Source organism: Ostrinia nubilalis, chromosome 17, assembly GCF_963855985.1.
Source record: "Ostrinia nubilalis chromosome 17, ilOstNubi1.1, whole genome shotgun sequence".
Taxonomy (NCBI): Eukaryota; Metazoa; Arthropoda; class Insecta; order Lepidoptera; family Crambidae; genus Ostrinia; species Ostrinia nubilalis.
This window is the reverse complement of record NC_087104.1, coordinates 11,435,266-11,454,639: the sequence shown is the minus strand read 5'-3', so window position 1 is coordinate 11,454,639 and position 19,374 is coordinate 11,435,266. Positions and strand designations below refer to the sequence as shown.

General features: G+C 40.3%; 1 protein-coding gene across 2 annotated transcripts; it reads left to right on the top strand.

Annotated features, from left to right (window-relative positions):
- Nucleotides 1-1,613: 1,613 nt before the first annotated feature.
- LOC135080087 (tyrosine-protein kinase receptor torso-like) lies at nucleotides 1,614-18,709 on the top strand. 2 transcript variants are annotated; one of them, XM_063974765.1, is made up of 15 exons: nucleotides 1,614-2,085; nucleotides 5,879-5,921; nucleotides 6,524-6,681; nucleotides 7,503-7,761; nucleotides 8,257-8,318; nucleotides 8,405-8,540; nucleotides 8,944-9,095; nucleotides 10,019-10,133; nucleotides 10,502-10,644; nucleotides 11,149-11,341; nucleotides 12,097-12,262; nucleotides 13,480-13,911; nucleotides 15,094-15,231; nucleotides 16,819-17,001; nucleotides 17,869-18,709. In XM_063974765.1, exons 1-15 carry the CDS (start codon nucleotides 1,894-1,896, stop codon nucleotides 17,978-17,980), a joined length of 2,484 nt encoding a protein of 827 aa, XP_063830835.1. In that variant the 5' UTR covers nucleotides 1,614-1,893; the 3' UTR covers nucleotides 17,981-18,709. The 2 variants fall into 2 exon arrangements, with proteins under 2 accessions (XP_063830835.1, XP_063830834.1); XM_063974764.1 differs by having other exon boundaries at nucleotides 11,146-11,341.
- The last annotated feature ends 665 nt before the right edge of the window (nucleotides 18,710-19,374 follow it).

The following is a 19,374-nucleotide window of genomic DNA, read 5'->3' as shown; positions in this document are numbered from 1 at the left end:
CTCAGCCTAAATGTCCTTCTTGATTACCTACTGATGTAACAAATTTTCAGCCTCCTTAGACTTCAGAGATTAAAATTCGTGATCGCTTCGTTACGCTTAGTTATTTCGCTACGTGAAGCGATAGCAAAAGTTACATCTATCACGTTAGTAGGTAGATAGGTAAGTAAGCCTACTTTGTCTTGTCTATTCGACTTTGACTTCGCGAGCTTCAGTCGAAACATGCTAATCTTAAATATTATAATTAATGCTATAAATAGCATTAATTATAATTTTGACTTTATACATAATTAAAAATATCTACGAGTATAAAAGACACTTGTCTGTCTGCGAGTACCTTTCCACGGGGCAGCGACCTTATCATATATTTTATGGGCCTCAAAGTATTTTATACTTCACAGTTAAATAACTTATGGTAAATTATATACCTACGTAGCTAAGTATAGGAACGAAGGGATGAGGGTAAATTAAATCCTAGTTTCCTCAAAAATTACCTAGAAAGCTATATTTGGGACACGCACACGTACAAGTGCTCTGAAAAGGGCCTACATGCTAATAAAGAATTATTTATAAGGAATTTACGAAACTACGATAACCGAACGGTGAAGTGATCGGACTGGCCGACTCGAGATCCAAGGAACGCGGCTTCGAATCCCACCGCGCCGCTCGACTATTGTAGTGAGCCCACTCGTAGCACCAGCATATTTAGCTTACCACTAGGGGCTAAGAGGAGTAATTAGTCGTCGTTTTAGCCAAATGATGTCCACTGCTGGACAAATGCTTCTCCAAGGTTTTCCACAATGAACGGTCCTGCGCTGCCCGCATCCAGGCTCTTCCCGCGACCTTCACCAGATCGTCGGTCAACCTAGTAGGAGGCCTGCCCACGCTACGTCTAGTACCTAATTAGTAATTTGTGCAAAAACAAATTACTAATAATATTTTAAAAAAATCGAATTTAATAAAGTAAATTTTTGAAGCTGCAGACAACTTGAAGAGATTTTGTATATTTTTCATTGATGCTGGGTGGTCGAACTCTGAACGTTTTCCAAGAAAATTAGTTACAAGCTCTTTGCCAATGTTTACTGAAAAATTATGATATTAATTAATTAACTTTTATAATAGGTAAGTAGCTAATAAATATTGGTATTAAAAGGGCGTAAACTTTTCTCATGTGATTAATTAATGACACACGAGTTTAGGTTCATAAAAATACGTACTGAATAAGTACGTGTTTAAGCCCTGAAAACTCAGTTAAATTAATTTAGTAAATTGCACACTGGCGCTTACATCCTATGGTGGTCATAGTTAGTACCGCACTAAATGTGAACGTTAACAGTAAGTTAATTTAAATGCAACACCAATTTTATTTTCGATGAAATTAATAATTCAAACCAATCGCAATAAACCTTAATTCATGGAATAGGTGTACAGATAATCAAATAATTAACAAATAAGGATCCAACAGTGGATCATCAGGCTATCTAATCAAATTAAAACCAATGTGTCTTTTTAAACAATAAGGGGCATAATTTAAATAAACTAAAGATGTGTTAGCTCGCGGCGGCGCCATAAAGCTCTGTGGCGCTTCGCGGCGCCCCAGTTTCTGCCGAGGAGCGGGCGCGCTAACGCACCAGCCGCACGTTTCAGCGATACAACGCGTTTGACACTTTGAATTTGGAACTTTTTTCCTTCTTTTCACAATTTTCCCGCCCTTCGTAGTGTTTTTTTTTTTCTATCAATTTTGCTAGCCAGTGACTTTCTTACTTTTTTCGTTAATAAAAAGAAAATATTTTTAAGAATAAAAAACAATTGACTTCACAAAACAAAAGTGGGTACATGCATGCATAGTTTTACAAAAGTTTAATCGATGTGCAAGTTTGTTTAGCACAAATAAAAATGTATTTCATTAATATTTTATTGGTAAAAGCAATAGTTTTGGTGGTTACACATATTATAGTTAATGTGCATGGTGGAAATGTTGGAAATTATACTTACATGAACAATCTGGATACAAATGAAAATTCCGTGGTCGCACTTGCATCGGATATTTGCTTCGACTTAGAGTTTTACCACATCAACTCCAATAAGGTATGTATTTTATAATTATAAGATAAATAATAATTCACTATGCATAATTCATTTCAAATAGTCACTCTATCACAGGAAGTAATCGGATCAATTTCATCGATACTGCGTATAGCGGCAGTTAACTATTAGAAAGTATAATACACTTAGATAATACAGCGATCTATCATATCCACCTTTGTTTGGAATGGTTAAAAAACTTTGAGTGTTGATAATGTTGCTTTAAATAACAAATTAACGAGAACATAAAAAGTTGCTTTTTTACTACAATTTGTTAATTAAATGCACTTATTGTCAGATAGACATAATATTGTAAACCGATATCACAAAATATTGTGATATCGGTTTGAAAAAAAAAAAAAATGTTTTTTATTATTATTTAAGTATTTTTACACTTGCACTGCCCGATGGTGCATAAAGCTGTAAATCTTTTAGAACAGCTTTTCCCAAAGAGGGCGATAACGCCCCCTTGTGGGCGCAGCAGGACTAAAGGGGGGCGGTATATGGGCGACCCAGAAAAAGCATTGTGTAGGCTTGGGAGGGAATTTGTAATTTCATCTTAGTGGTTTTTAAAAAGGTGAAAAAATGGGGGTGGGCAGTAAACAAAATAAGTTTGGGAACCCCTGGCTTAGAAGGTCGAGTGCAGGTTTGATTTCCGCCCCAAATTAGAATGAGGATATCATTCTAATTTGCTAGAGCACTTCATGTTTGCATAAAAACATACAAACAAGGCATCTAAAGAAAAAATAATGTTAACTATGTATTGATGTCTAGGTAGGTAAGTACCTACTCCAAACGTGGAATAACTTGGGTCGATATCAAGATAACGAAAATGCTGCAGACGTGTTTAATATACTGTATCACTATTTGTGGAGGCTCCTGTTTGATGGTTATTACATTTTAGGATAATAATTACACACTTCATGTATAATAACTTCAATAACCTCTTCACTGCACTCTACATAGAACTATAAAGCACGTGCTCGTCACAATGTATGATTAAAAGTGTATTACACCGTTTTATTAGGTACTAGGTACTTAGTGTTTGTATACTAGCATTTGCCCACGGCTTCACCCGCGTGAAAAGCTTGTCAGATCGTTATAAATTATAATCTTTAGGTTATACCGATGTCCTATACAGGGTGGAAACGATAAGTGATCTCACTCGATTATTTCTAAACTATACAAGATATCGAAAAACTGGTTACTGATCCTGAAAGTGCTTCACGAGCTCTTTCAAACGGTATCAGTAATAGGTTACAGAATTAACTGGATCTATCCGAAAATTTAATGTTTTCAGCCTGCATACAAAATGTATGCCAGCCACACAATATTAGAAGTGTTATTTTTTTTCGAAGAACTTTCCGGATCAGTAATCAGTTTTTGGATATCTTGTATAGTTTAGAAATAATCGAGTGAGATCACTTATCGTTTCCACCCTGTATACGAGTATAATATACAAAATCCTGTAATGTTTCATCAAAATCCACTCAGTAGATTTTGCGTGAAAGAGTAACAAACATACATACGTCCAGATCCATACAAACTTTCGCATTTATAAAATATTAGTACTTAGGATTTACACGTAAAAGCCTAATTTTATTAAGATTAATAAAAATTTTTTGTTATCTTAGGTCTACAAAATACTCGTAACTTCATTAAAATCGGACTTTATTAGTCTGGTTAGTAGGGATTCTTCTTCATCATTTGATACCGTTCAACTTTTAAAATCAACGTCACATTAACGCAGGTCTATGAACGAATCGTTCACTCGGAGCAAGGGATTTTTCCAGTAGTATTTTGGCTATAGCGGAATAAAAAGGTCTCCTGAAATCACAATCGTAGACCGTTTTAAGTTGTTTTTATGTACTAGCTAATTGTAGGTAATCTGTTTTGAGACACTAAATACTTTTTATCTATCTAGAACAGTGGTTCTTAACCGGTGGTCCGCGGACCACTGGTGGTCCCTGGAGGCATTCCAAGTAGTCCACGAAGTGCACTTGCACACCTTGGTCAAAATCACTTTTAACTGATTTTTGCAGTCAAACTGGTTTTGACCGATTATAAGGTGGTCCCTGACAAGGCAGAAATTTGGTAAAATGGTTCCTCATGACTCAAAGGTTAAGAACCACTGATCTAGAAGGAGATAAGGGGAAATCATTTATTACTTAACGTTCGATAGAAAAGTAAAAATAACTAGAATGTCCATAGAAGACGGAGCGACGACATTAAATTAATTTTTGTTCATTTTAGAAAAAAATGCAGCTAGTTTTCACTAATTACAAACTGAACTTATAGTTTTTAGTATTTAAAAAAAGTATACATATAATGTAGATCCGTTAAGCTAGCACCCATAACAAAAGCATTATTACTAATTGCTTACTTTGGGGCTAGATAGCGCTGTGCGAAATTGTCCAAAGATATTTATTATTATAGTAATAGTCTATAGTCTTCTCGCAAAAATAATCTAACGGAACTAGGTCAATATTACCTATAAGTCCTATAACTTCGGACGCAGGTCGGCCGTAGTAAGGACAATCTGTTCAGGTGGGGATTCTTGGATGGCTCAAACTTGGAGTGCAAGTGTGGTTTTGTTCCCCAGTCGACGAAGCACAATAATGTGTTGTCGTGCCCTGCGTGCCCAAATAACCGCACGCACGACACGACATTTTGGGCTGACGCTGTGTAGGTTTGTTGTAGACACGACAAGAAGAAGAAGTCCTATAACTAAATAAACACTTCGCAAGTCCTATTTGACAAAACAATTTCTTCTAAATATAATATATATAGTCCTGCTGAATGGTATTTTCCTATATGTTTTTCCAAGGTTTGCACTAGATCTATAGTTCATTCGCGTTAAGAAAATAAGTTGTGAAACAGCAGAGGCGTATTTATACTGTGGTAAAAATCAAACCATTAATTAACATTAATGCAAAATTATGTGAACTTACTATTTCAAATGTGAAAACGTCTTTCTAATTTTACTAAGTCCTAATTGATCAAAAGGCGTTCGCGTTGCATAACAAGAAAATCACTATTTTTTTAACAATGCACTATAAATACCTGAAACACAACTAAGTACTCAATAATGAATGAACTGTGTTACAAAATTATTTGAATAAGAATATAATTAGAAATTATGCTGAATAATTAGCCTAATCATGGGGGTAGCGATTATGAAAATTGGATATTCTCAGCTATTTACCTATGAACACACTAAACTTGCGTAGTCTAGCGACGATGATCCAAAGAAGATTAATAATTATCGCAACAAAATACTTGCAAATGTACACAAACAACTAACTACTTCTTTATCTCTTATTCTGTTTAAAGGTCAGATACAAGCTACCTAAGTAATAAATCAAGGATTTTGGACTTTATAATCGAGTTGAAGAATCGCGAGAACTCTTAGGAATGGCAATAACATTTATTTCGGTTGTGGTGTTGACAAACCGAGGTGCGCACGAGTCAATCGCATGCCATGGGGTCTCGTAAACAGAAGCTCATGACCAAAGATAGCTTTTGCTGCTGCCAAGCAATTACAGATCCTAATTTGGGTGGCCATAGTCCAAAATACCACGGAAATTTTGCATTCCGTTGGAATCGGTACAACATAGGTAGGAACAAAATCCTCCGTAGCAATAAAGTATTTTGGTAGCACAAACACTTAAAAAACAAACCGACTTGTTGTTGCCTCCGAGTCTTTTTGAATTTATATTACCTACAATCGAAGGTGCGGAACGTGGAGCATAACTTTCCATGAATGAAACTTTCATGAGTTTGTTTTTTGTTTCAGTCCACCCCGTTTTCAGCAGAAAACTGCCATATAAATTTCATTAGTAAGTTAAACGCATTTTTTTAAACAAATAACATTTTATGTACATAGTTTTAATGACATGTCACACATAATGGGGTCTACGCGGTGAGAAAGTGTCAATCATACTTCATGGTGCGGGCTTTCTATACTTTGACCTGACCGCAGACCGCATTTAATGTTTCAAATCCTTCAACTAAACTTTTATGCTGGAGCCACACTAACGAAAAATACCATTAATTATTGCGATGATGGACGTTAACCGTACATGTAGCCACGACGTAGCCACGACTTAACGCGATAATTTGACAACGGCAATAACATTGCTGTTTGGCGATAGATCTGGTGAAGGTCGCGGGAAGAGCCTGGATGCGGGCAGCGCAGGACCGTTCATTGTGGAAATCTTGGAGGAGGCCTTTGTCCAGCAGTGGACGTCAGTTGGCTGAACTGACAGACTGACTGACTTGGCATAGCTCAAGTGGCGGTACATCAGAGATTAACGCGAGAATTAATGCGATGAAGCGGCCACATCACACTACGTCAGTGTCGCAATAATTATCGCGCTAGTGGGCATTGACGTTAGCCGCTAGTGTGGCCCCAGCATTCATGACATGATGTTATTTTTAGATTCGACTAAGTACCAGGACAAGAAACCACCAAATATAGAAGCGAGGTGCACTTACCCGTCGAAGATTATTTATGGTATAGAGCCCATAGACGACCCTGGGGTGCGAAGGCTGACAGTCCTCACCAAGATCCACCCTGCTGCCATAGAAGGAGATTATGTAAGTTTGAGTATATCATATTATTTCACAGGCTTTCCACAACTCGATACATTTGAATTGTATATCAATAGGATCACAACCCATTTAAATAGAGACAATAAGTTGTATATGACTCGAACACTCAGGCACAGAATAAGTAATAGTACCAAGGTACTCAGGCCCGCTGTCCTCTCCAAGGTTTCTTCAATATTAATGAAAATGATTGTTTATTATTTTAAAACATTTCTCCTCTCCGCTCCGCTTAGATATTCGGCCGTCATGCTCATCAGTCATCATCATCACCTTACTCTTTCAAATAACTAACTACCTACCTACTTAGTAAGTAGTGCCTACCATAAAATAATAACAATGAAAGCTGTATTTTAAATGATTTTACGGTTCATGAATGCAGCTAGATAGGTACGCAAATTTACCCGTATTCGTGCATAGACCGTTTTCCCTAATAAATATTGCATTCGATTTCAAAGCTATTGGTGCAAAGTGCACCAAAATAACTTCCACATCGTTCAGATAAGTAGGTAATAAGTACCTACAACAATGTTATCAACTAGCAAACTGTTATTTAGGTTCTTTGACTTTTCCTCTATTCATGGAATTTACGTGGAATTGAGAGTGATAGGTAGGTATAGCTAGTGTGGGTTCTATAGGTAAACAGGTATTTCATCCTATATCCTTCGATCTGTATGGAGTTTGACAGATTTTTGACGTTTGTCAAAGTTAAAGTAAGATGGTGCAACCCAGCCAGCCTTAAATTCTACCCGAGCAAGCTGTGCCTCGTTTAATGCTAGTACATTATATTAAGTATGATAACTCATTTCCAGTTACCCTACGACCTGTTAGAAAACAACAACAAACAGTTGAGCAAAGTTGACATCTCCTCTGGTGAATACCAAACCTGGACTACTTTAATCTCGTTCGACGGGAACCACTCGCCCTGGCTTCGGGGACCCGTCGTACGATCTTGGAACCAGACAGGGGACGTGATGAGCAGAAACTACAGCATTAAAGTGACACAGAAACACCAGGTCGTGAATGGCACTTCCGCAGTCAGCGCTCTTGTCAGTTGGGAGCCGCTTGATGGTAAGACTTTAGGATAAGAATTTTAAGTAACTGGGGGCGTAGGTAGTGTGAGTTTACGTCAAACGCATTCGATGTCGTGCATATGACGTGCATTGTGGAAAACCTTGGAGGAGGCCTTTGTCCAGCTGTGGACTTCATTTGGCTGAAACGAACGAACGAAATGTATGACGGATTGTACAGCGCCCCTAGTGGAAACTTTCAAGAACTGAATTCTTCATACATTTTTTTAACGCGCTCGTTAGTGACGGTTTGATGTAAACTCACACCAAGCCCTCTGAACAAGGCCTAGTAGTTCAGTCACGGCGAAACTGCACAGTTCTCGTACATTTGCATCAGAATGTTACTGAACGGTTACCGCTTCAGTGCCTCGCCAATGAAAACCACCCAGAAACCGCGCGATTATTGCTGTGCAGCTGTGTGCTCAACCAGGCCTAAAAGAAAAAAGTCTGTGTTTCAAATTCGTGAAAACTAATGTTTTCCTGATTTTTCCAATAGCTGAAGACGGCTGTTTCGATTTCGTGAACTTTTGCAGCGGAAAAACAGAATTTAAGATTTGGGTAAGTTTTCATCTAATAAATTAGATAATGGATCAGTAGGTAGGTACTTAATACAAATAATAACAAGTCATATTGTAAATTTCTAGCCGAACGAAAGTACAAGCATGGAAGTGAGCGGATTGCCAATGGGAGAGAAGTGCCAAGTTCGGTTAATCGGGAAGTATGGAGTCACGCATTTCTCCTACCACACACCAGACTGTGTGAACATGAAAGATTGTATAGGTGAGCGACCCGTCAATCAAATCAATGTTTGTATAAACAAAACATTACTTAGAAAGTATTACAAAAAAATCCAATTCTCTTCACCACAAACACCACAAAACATAAGTGTTGTAGTTTTTTTATGTTAGTCAAAAATAGCATTTTTAAGTAACTGAATAAGATTTCAAAGGCCGCTTGTTTGTAAACATCTGTTTTTTCACCGGACGTCGGACCGTCAAATTATCAAAATCAAAAAACGGATATCCTTTGTTTGCTGGCAATTTTCGCGCCGGACCTATGTCCGATGCATGTGCACACGTTCATTATAAACCATACACCACCCACCGCTAAATCTGGCAAAAAAATCGGGCCCTAGTCCGGTAAAAAACGGATGTTTACAAGCGGCCAAATTGTTCTTACGCAGATTACGAAAGGGCTCATAACCTGTCAGTCAAGGCCGACCCTGCCGAGCACGGGTGGGATGTGTCCGTGAACTGGACCTATTTCCACCAGCCTCTCGCCTTCAACGTCACACTTGTAGCAAAACACGTTAAAAGGAGCATAAAGGTTCCCGGGGTAAGTATTCTTTCATACACTTCTTTTACTCCTGGTTAGTCAAGCTTGCCCCGAGGTGCAAGTCTGCCCCGACATCATACGGCGCCCATGGTCCTAAGTTTTCTTTCAAATTAGTCAGTGGCCTACGACGAAACTAGTACGAAACTAGGTACGTACGAAATCTTTGACATTAAGGCTGAGTTGCTGCACCATCTTACTTTAACTTTAACAAACGTCCAAAAATCCGTCAAAGTCCATACAAAAAACACCGGTTAATTTTATAGTTTAAAGTAAGATGGTGCAACTCAGCCTAAAGTTATTAGATCTGACGTCATCAAGTTATCCAAACTTCCGAGATATCATTTTCTGTCAGGTCACAATGGCCCATCTCTGATTCTTATTTATTTGCGTAGCATTTAATAAATCACCCCTTAAAATTTTTGATCACAAGATGTTTTCCTATTTTCATCACATGCACGTCTTCACCAAAATAATTTATCATCTTATTATATACTTGTTTCGTATCTGGAGAAAATTGGCGCGAGTACAGTCTTGAGTACATGTTGTTACAACGTACTATCTAAACTTTTAATCAAAAATAAACAACTTGAAAAAATAGAACTGCCTAAGGCGTGAATCGAACCCACGACCTTTCGCTTGCCGGGCGACTGTTCTTCCATCCGAGCTACTTAGAAACTGGATGAAACCGTCGAAATTTTCAAGTGTAATACTCTGTAATATTTATAGGAGATAGATAAGATAAAAGGAAAGGGTGTTTTTGAAGGAATATTCATTGTATTATAAGGAATATTCATTTTAAGAAAATTCAAGGGTTGTTTTGTCCAATGACTGGCAGCGTCCAATGACTGTCGGTTTACCCTAATTCAGTTGAGAAGCTACTCTAATCGCAAGAAAATTTTAATAAACTGTTATATTGTTACCAGAACGTAACATCGGTAGTGTTCGAAGATATAGAAGACAGTGGGTTGTATCTAGTAGTCATCGCTTCAGTTCTGGAGAAGAGACGGGTCTACACCAGCAGCAGGGCCCAGTTTCCTAGTAAGTGTGATTACGATTCATCATCACCATTCATCACCTTCTAATTCTTCCAACTTCTAATACCTTTAACTAAGTATTTCCTTTTTGTTTGTATCACTTATGTGTGTTTCTTGCTAAAACTACGCCGAAGTCATCAGCTTGAGGTAATGGTTCTAAGTCATCATCAGCATCATCATCTGCTGGTAACTCAATACCACTCACTAACATCTGATGTCAAGAATAATAATGCTTAAGGAAAGTCATCTAGCAAATCAAATCGTTCATTGACAACAGCTTCTGATCTCATCTGCTTCGAGGTAAGGTTTTTGCTGCAGTCCCATCTTTGCTGGTAAAAATGTCTCTCAATCAATTCGTCGTGCTCTCTCCAGTAAAAGTACCGTCTGGTGTAAACCTGGGCCCAGCGCTGGGCGGCACGTGGGGAGCACTGGTGGGCCTGGGCGTCGTGGCTGCGGTTGTGTTACTGCTGTGGCGAAGGCGCCAAGCGAACAGGATGCAACATATCTACTTCCCTGTAAGTGCAACTTCACAAGGCTGATTCGGACGAAAAATATGACAAACTTATATTCTTATGCTTACCTATAGTCGAGTTCGTAACTTGGTCGATTTCCAACATGATGGAGCGAAAATATTATCGTATTTGGCTAGTTGGAAAATATTTATCGTGTTTGGCTAGACTTGGAGGTGAACTGGACTCAATGAACTCATAAATCAAGAAAGGTTATAAACATCACGTTTTATAAGTATGTATTATTTCTTATTTGCAAATGGATCGTATGTTAGCGTAAAATCCTTGAACATTATCTACTGAAATGGCTATCGAGACACGGGTATTTATTACCAACCGTTTGTGGGTCGGGTCATTCCTCATTAAGTATTTTTTACCTAATGCAACATTGAGGTCTTTAAGTAAAAAAAGCGGTCTAAAAAGCCCATCAGTAACTCTTTTGACAGTGATTTCTTATAAAATAGTGATCGCTTACCATCAGGTACCTAATCCTTGGCCTCTATCCAGCAGGAACCGTTTGAAAAGCCGCGCAAGGAGGCGGGTAAGGCGGGGGACGCCAAGGCCACGGCCAGCCAAGATGTTTGGGAGTTGAGTTCCGACAGCCTGCTCCTCCACGAGGTCATAGGAGAAGGTGCTTTCGGCGTCGTCCGAAGGGGCACATTGGCATCGCTGGGCAAGGAGGTAGCTGTGAAGATGCTGAAAGGTAAACACTAATACTAAGGTCATAAGGTTGCGATATCATTTGACAAGTCGCGCAAGGAGGCGGAGGACGCGGAGGCCACGACGAACCAAGACGCTTGGGAGCTGAGTTCCGAAAGCCTGCTCCTCCACGAGGTCATAAGAGAGGGCGCTTTCGGCGTCGTCCGAAGGGGCACATTGGCATCGCTGGGCAAGGAGGTCGCTGTGAAAATGCTGAAAGGTAAACACTAATACTAAGGTCATAAGGTTGCGACGTCGTTGCGTCATTTGACAAGTCGCAAGGAAATGGGGGATGCCGAGGCCGCGACGAGTCAGGATGCGTGAGAACTGCCCTCAGAGAGCTTGCTCCTCCACGAAGTAATAGGGAAAGGTGCGTTTGACGTTATCCGGAGGGGCACTCTGGCTCCGGTCGGGATGGAGGTCGCTGTGAAAATGCTCAAAGGTAATTAGACAGGTCCACACCCCCACTTTTAAGGTAGATTAATACTCAATATTTTATTGCATCCATTATGTAGGTAGGTACTTAAAATTAGAACATTATGGGTCCTGTAGGGCACGGCAATTAGGAGAGGAGGACCACCCTAGATCAACCGAAAAATGCCTAATAATATCATTTAGATACTGGAAATAACGTTCTAATATACCATAGACAGCACAAACTCTCCTTCCAGAGTTCATCAGAAATTTTGATATTTCATATCATCAGTAGGTACTCGTAAAAGGAATAAAACTGATCTTCAGACGATATTCGCTTTGCAGATTTCCCATCCCTAGATGAGATCCGATCATTCCGCACTGAGATCAAGGTGATGAAGAGCGTAGGCGCACACCCGCACGTGGTCAGCCTGGTGGGCTGCTCCAGCGGCCGCAAGCCCTACATCGTGGCCGAGTACTGCAGCAGGGGAGACTTGCTCAGCTACCTTAGGTAAGACAACTGACAAATCCCAGTAGGACATCTAAATCTATACAGGATGGAAGTTTGTAATGCCACCTGGAGGGAAAGTACTCTTAATACTGAAGATACTAGAACATTTTACTCGAAGAAAACATTCCTTTATTTTTTAAATGAAAGAGCTGCATTCAAAGATTTTCAAAAAATTTACGAAAATTCACCACAACACCATCCAATTTTCCGTATATAATTAAAACCATTAAAGATTTCATAGCTTTCCTTTCATTTGATTTATTAAGTTTGTTAGGGAGATTTCATCCTTATACTTAACCCTAACGATCGATGCAATAAAATACAGGGTGTAATTTTTAACAGATTTTAGTTGGTTCGATTCCCGGGTGTGGCAAGCAAAGGACATCATCCACGTTTCATATATTTTTGGTCCAAAATCAAAAGTGCCGGCAAACAAAAAAAAGTGCTGTATTCTGACAGAATACGTCTGCCTTAGCATTTGTTACTATGGCACCAAAGCCGTAGCTCCACTGTGCGTCGAGTATTTGAGATCTAAAAGTCATCGACTATTCATACATTTTTTGTTCAAAATCAAAAGTGTCGGCCAACAAAAAAAAGTGCTGTATTCTGACAGAATACGTTCGCCTTAGCATTTGTTACTATGGAACCAAAGCTGTAGCACCACTGTGCGTCGAGTATTTGAGATCTAAAATTCATCGACGATTCATACATTTTTTGTTCAAAATCAAAAATGTCGGCCAATAAAAAAAAAGTGCTGTATTCTGACAGAATACGTCCGCCTTAGAATTTGTTACTATGACACCAAAGCTGTAGCACCACTGTGCGTCGTAGTATTTGAGATCAAAGTCAGTCGTTTCATATATTTTTATAACTCAAATACACAGACAGATGCACAGTGGTGCTACAGCTTTGGTGCCATAGTAATAAATGCTAAGGCGGACGTATTCTATCAGAATACAGCACTTTTAGTTTTTGGCCGGCACTTTTGATTTTGGACCAAAATGGATGATGTCCTTTTGGGAAATATTTGAATGCATTTCTACTTCTTTTCAAAAATAAAACAATGTTTTCTTTGAGTAAAATTTTCTATTAAGAGTAGTTTCCCTCCAGGTGGCATTACAAAATTCCACCCTGTATATCCCCTTAATTATGAATCAAACTTTCTCAGAATTTAAATACCTACTAGCCTATTTCATTGTCACACTAATTTCTTTCAGATGCTGCTGGGACTTTATGGTGACCAAGCGAAACACAAAATACTTCAACAACAACATCGACGGGTACGATTACCGCAAGGATTTATTCAAGTTTCCGCTCCAAGGCGAGGACTCCAAACTGGTGGCGAATAATTTATATGAGCTTCAAGGGGCATGTGGCACGGAGTTGACCACGAGAGATCTGCTGTCCTTCTGCCGGCAAATTGCCATGGGCATGGAGTTCTTGGCGGCAAACAGGCTGGTCCATAGAGACTTGGCCGCGAGGAATGTTCTGGTGACCAGTGATAGAACGCTGAAGATCGCAGACTTCGGGCTGTCCAGAGACGTGTATGAAGAAAACTTGTATAAGCAGAAAGGGAACGGCAAGTTGCCCATGAAGTGGATGGCGCCAGAATCGCTGACCCGAAGGATTTACACTACTCAGAGCGATGTGTAAGTTGAACTTGTACTTATTTGAGTTGAATGTTCCGTTAATATTAACGTGGCTTTTAGTCTGGAATAGCTTAGATGAAAGGAGTATGACTGTCAATGACCCATACAAAATTGTGTAGTCAATTTAATATTCCAATCGGTATATTAATGAGTTGTTGGCAGTTACATACTGTTCAATATTTATTTATTTCTTTAAAATCTTTATTGCACACATAAAAAACAGTGGTACAACAGGCGAGCTTAATGCCATGTGGCATTCTTTTCCAGCTAACCAGAAAGTTAGACAAAACAGAACAATAGGGATCAGTGTACAATAAAAAAAAAAAAAAAAAAAAAATGTATTTATTGCCTTCGAACCATTAGACAATAGGGATGCTTCCTGGATAAAAAAAAGCAAGTTTGAATTAGTCCATCGGCTAACTTATCAAAAAATACTCGATACGTATTTTTCACTTTTTCAAACTAACGAAAATTGTAAGAGATAAAGCGCGCCAATGTTCTAAAGAAGAGGCCCCTGACGTCAAGGCGTGCTTAAAAGTATAGCACTTTGTGACGTCACGCGGAACTTTAACGCATCATAACTTCGTAATTATTTGTTTGATTGACAAATAAAAATATACGTGCCCAATTTTTTTATAATATAATTGACGGACTAATGCCCGTTTTCACCATTTTGTTTAGGAATCTAGCCTATTTAACAATTAAGTATAATTGATCTCTCTATGTTTGACTTCCGCAGAATAACAGCGTCATGTTCTGGGTTTTATTACCACAGAGCATGACCCATGCTGCGCGGTGGCCAATTTTGGTTAAAACTACTTTTAGTCATCATCATCATCATTTCAGCCATAGGACGTCCACTGCTGAACATAGGCCTCCCCTAATGCTTTCCACGTTGATCGATTGGTAGCAGCCTGCATCCAGCGCTTCCCTGCTACTTTTACGATGTCGTCAGTCCACCTTGTAGGTGGACGTCCCACGCTGCGTTTTCCGGTACGCGGCCTCCATTCCAGTACTTGTAGTACCACTTGTAGTACATTCTTACTTTTAATCTGTGTTGTTGATGTTAAAGTTCCCAACTGCTCCCAGCCGCTGTGAGTACACGCACAGAATAATAATAAGTACTACGTACAGAAGTTTTACTTGGCACTACAATAAATGATTTTCTTTTTTTGAGGGTAGTTGGTCGTTCGGCGTGGTGATGTGGGAAGTGGTGAGCGTGGGCGCCAGCCCGTACGCCGGCGTGCCGCCCGCGCGCCTGCCGCGCCTGCTGCGCGCCGGGTACCGCATGCCGCGCCCCGCCAACTGCTCCCAGCCGCTGTGAGTACACGCACAGAATAATAATAAGTACTACGTACAGAAGTTTTACTTCGCGAAGGTATTTAAAAAAATGTATGCTCAATGTCATTAACAATATGGTGTAATTTAGCCTGTCTCAAGAGTCAAGCACCATTTTGTTGACAAACGTCAGTGATCGGCACTGCGCCGAAGCTATAGGGCTGACTTCGGTAAAATGATGTGACGTGAGGTGCCAAACTGCGGAAAATGGCGGAGGAAAAATATGATTTAGCATGAATTATCATGAATAATATTAACTACTTATTTACCTCTCAGTGTCTTGAGGCAACTTAAAAAAGTACATTCTGTGTTTTTATTATTATTTAGGCAGTTAAATATTGCACAGTATTTAGTACACCATTTTCTTTATTTTCTTCCATCATACACAAGAATACGCGTGCGTGAGTCAATGTTCGCTCGTATGTGAGGCCTTGTCGAATAGTATCCTGTAGGTGGGCCATCGTGAGTGTTTTGTTTTCGATGTAAACTCGCGGAGATGAACAGGCCTGGTACACGTCACTACACACACACGGCCCAGCCCGGACGCCGGCGTGCCGCCCGCGCCTGCTGCGCGCCGGGTACCGCATGCCGCGCCCCGTCAACTGCTCCCAACCGCTGTGAGTATACGAGGGGAGATTTCTAGCCATCAAAAAATCTAAAAAACAATTCTTCTTCTTCTTTTTATGTCGACAACAAACCTACACAGTGTCAGCCCAAAACTCCGCCACAAGAGTGGCGTTGACGCGTTGTCAATAGCACTCATCAAATCCTCCTGAGTGCAGTTGCTTGGGCACTCAGGGCACGACATCAGGTGCTTCATCGACTGGGGAACAAAACCGCACCTGCACTCCATGTTTAAGCCATCCAAGAATCCCCACCTGACTAGATTGTCCTTACTACGGCCAACCTACGTCCTGAAAAACAATTGATAAGTAACTTGAAAATTATACATAAGTAACTTGAAAAAATCGAACTGCCTAAGACGGGAATTGAACCCACAACCGTCCGCTTGCCGGGCGACATGCTCTTCCAAATTATTCAAAAAAGTTCTTGATGCTAAAAAAATAATAATTGATAAGTAGCTTTTCTTCACTAGAAACTGGTGCGTTTGCGTTTAAGAAAGGAAAGAAAGAAAGGCCTAAAAAGGACACTGCCTCGACAACCCCTTAAATAGCAATATCCCTGAACTACTTTTTAAATCGGAATAAGAGCTATTAACGTAGCTGAGAGTCAGTTCTAGAGAATATAATGGGTTTTTGGCAACTTCAGAGCTGTGAACGGGTGCGTTGGCCACAGAAAACAAGGTCTTTCCGACTGGTCGCGTTCAGGTGGATGTAATTCTTAAACGCAAAGATGACAGGACACTGACGGGCAATTCTGACACTAACACTGCGATCCAGACTCGATCCAGGTCCGCTGGCACGACTGGCACCGTCACACTGCCACTGACACAGTGACTGCTGCTACCACAATATCAAGTCACTGCTACACAGACAGGCTTTGATAGAGCATTTGAAGCAGTTTCATTTTATTTATCTTCGTATAAATCAATCTAATTTATCAATACAGGTATGAAGAAATACTCTCTTGCTGGCGACAGAACGCGCGCGAGCGGCCGACGTTCGTCCAGCTACACGCGCGCCTCGACGAATTGTTGGACACGGCGTCCGCGGAAGACTACCTCACGTTTGAGCCCGATCCTGATGACGTGCCGCGGCTGTCCGCGCACAAATACGTCAAGATGTACCTCAAGTATGTTCATATTCCAAGTGTTCGTCATTTCAGCACTCAGCACGTCCATATTGGGGATCCGCAGGAGAACTAAATTGACCGATATAGCTCGCAGAATCGCTAAAATCAAGTGGCAGTGGACGGGGCACATAGCTCGTAGAGAAGATGGCCGTTGGGGCAGAAAAGTTCTCGAGTGGTGACCACGGGCTGAAAGACGTAGCGTGGGCAGGCCTCCTACTAGTTGGACCGACGATCTGGTTAAGGTCGCGGGAAGAGCCTGGATGCGGGCAGCGCAGGACTGTTCATTGTGGAAAACCTTGGGGGAGGCCTTTGTCCAGCAGTGGACGTCATTTGGCTGAAACGAACGAACGAACCTCCATTTTGCTGAGCACACTGCGCTTGCGCATGGTACGTGGCCTCCTTTTCAGAACCTTGCTGCCCCATCGGCCATCATACTTTGGCCAAAGTTTAGTCAGCTTCGCGGCTGGTCGTCATTTCAGCCACAGGACGTCCATTTTGCTGAGCACAGGCCTCCGCCAATGATTTCTAGATTGGTAGCGGCCTGCATCCAGCGCCTCCTGCAACCTTTTAGGTCATCTGTCCACCTTGACGACCCACAATACGCTTACCGATACATCTCAGTGAGCTCTCAAAGCATCACATGCAGCAGAAAAATCGCACGCTATCGATAAATGTACCCAGGGGGAGGGGCAGCTGCCTTCCCTACATAAATTATATCCTATACATATACCTACCTTATGTATCCTCCTCAAATATCTAAGCGCAGGAGACCCGGGCTCAAAAACAACTCAACAGTCGATTGCAGCGACTAGGGAGCACATTGATGCGTCATGATTTCTTATATCATATTTTGTTTGCCTTTTCTAGACAAAAGCTTGGTTGGTCTAGCGGGGACGAGTACGAGCGGCCTATACGAACCGCGCAAAGCAACCACTACTCCACGCCGCCTGCCTCCGCGTGCAAACTACCGGTGTCGTGACTTAGTGTCATTTTGACCAAACCGATATTAAAAATGGACCAATACTAATGTGTATGTGCATTGGATAATTTTAAATGTTAATCATAATGGTTCCTACTTTATGCCGCCTACGTATGATGAGTTCGGTTGTATTTGAAAAGATAGTTACCATTTACCACTTCAGTAACCTCTAGCTAGCTAGTCTATGTAGATAAATAATTTTAATGTAACTCACTTTTGTATGAGCTTATATCGAAGTGGGACTCGGCTCTATGACCTTTTGCTTGTTAGTCGACTGCTCATTAAAAAGACGTTGTGAAATGATCCTGCGTTCGAGTCCCACCTGTAAAAGCAGCGAAATCAAAAGTCATGAACAGGATTGTTATCTAGAATTATAATATTATTATTTAGATAAAATTACTCACCAACATCTGTAATATAGCCCACTTATAAAACAATACTAAAAGAAACACCGAGAAATTCAAGTAAAGTCGTGAATAATCAATTCAACGATGTTTACGTTGATGATCTCTTACTTCTATGTACTTCAATTCATAAATGAATATGTACTCTACAACTCTTATAAGTAAGTAACCGTATTTGTAGCATGTAGGTAATTGTGAATAATTTCTGGGTTTATATTTACAATAACTAGTTTACAATAAAAAATATTAGAATAGTTTTTCATAAATGTAACAATGCCTATGAGCATGGCTGTGTGTTGTAAGAAATGAACAATGTATGCGATTACATTTATAGTCCAGTCATTTAAGCTTAAATTAGGTAAGAATCTCGGAATTAGAGATACCCAGCTGTAAGTCTGTAATTACTTGTATATTGACACCCTAAAAGTTGTCTCAAAACCTACATATGGTAGGGTGTAAGCTCAGATCATAGAAGGGAATAGATGTGAAACGGGGGCGTGGCGCGTGTCTCCGCGATATGCCCAGAAACGAACATCGCCCGCGACGCCAGGTTAGTCGCGATTCAGTAGTACTGAGGAAATGTTCTCCGATATTGTTGGATAATGCGTCGTAACGTGCAATAACATAAGTGAAACGAAGAACTACAGGGACAATGAAGTCATTTACCACATGTAAGTATTGCAAATCCATTGGTATTTTGCTTATAAATAAAAAAAACTAAACATTTTTACGAACGAATTCAGTGCCGTGACATTTACTGCGATATCGAAATTAGTGGTGATAAAAATTCAAACACGTTGTACATTGACGATTTAGTTAGCAACCACTTTATGTCATGCGTAACTACTGCGCAATGTATTTTATTTCTTCCGATATCCACTGACGCGAGAAAATACACAGTACGGCCGCATGTGCCGGTCGTAACATAGTGCAGGGCTCGTGTTCTAATACGGTTTCCTATTATCGATAAATAGAAGTAAATTATTATTT

Coding starts and splice junctions, on each gene's coding strand:
- LOC135080087 (XM_063974764.1), top strand. CDS start 1,894: ATGTATTTCATTAATATTTTATTGGTAAAAGCAATAGTTTTGGTGGTT. Junction 5,922..6,523: donor CTGCCATATAAATTTCATTA/GTAAGTTAAACG, acceptor TGTTATTTTTAG/ATTCGACTAAGTACCAGGAC. Junction 9,096..10,018: donor GGAGCATAAAGGTTCCCGGG/GTAAGTATTCTT, acceptor TATTGTTACCAG/AACGTAACATCGGTAGTGTT.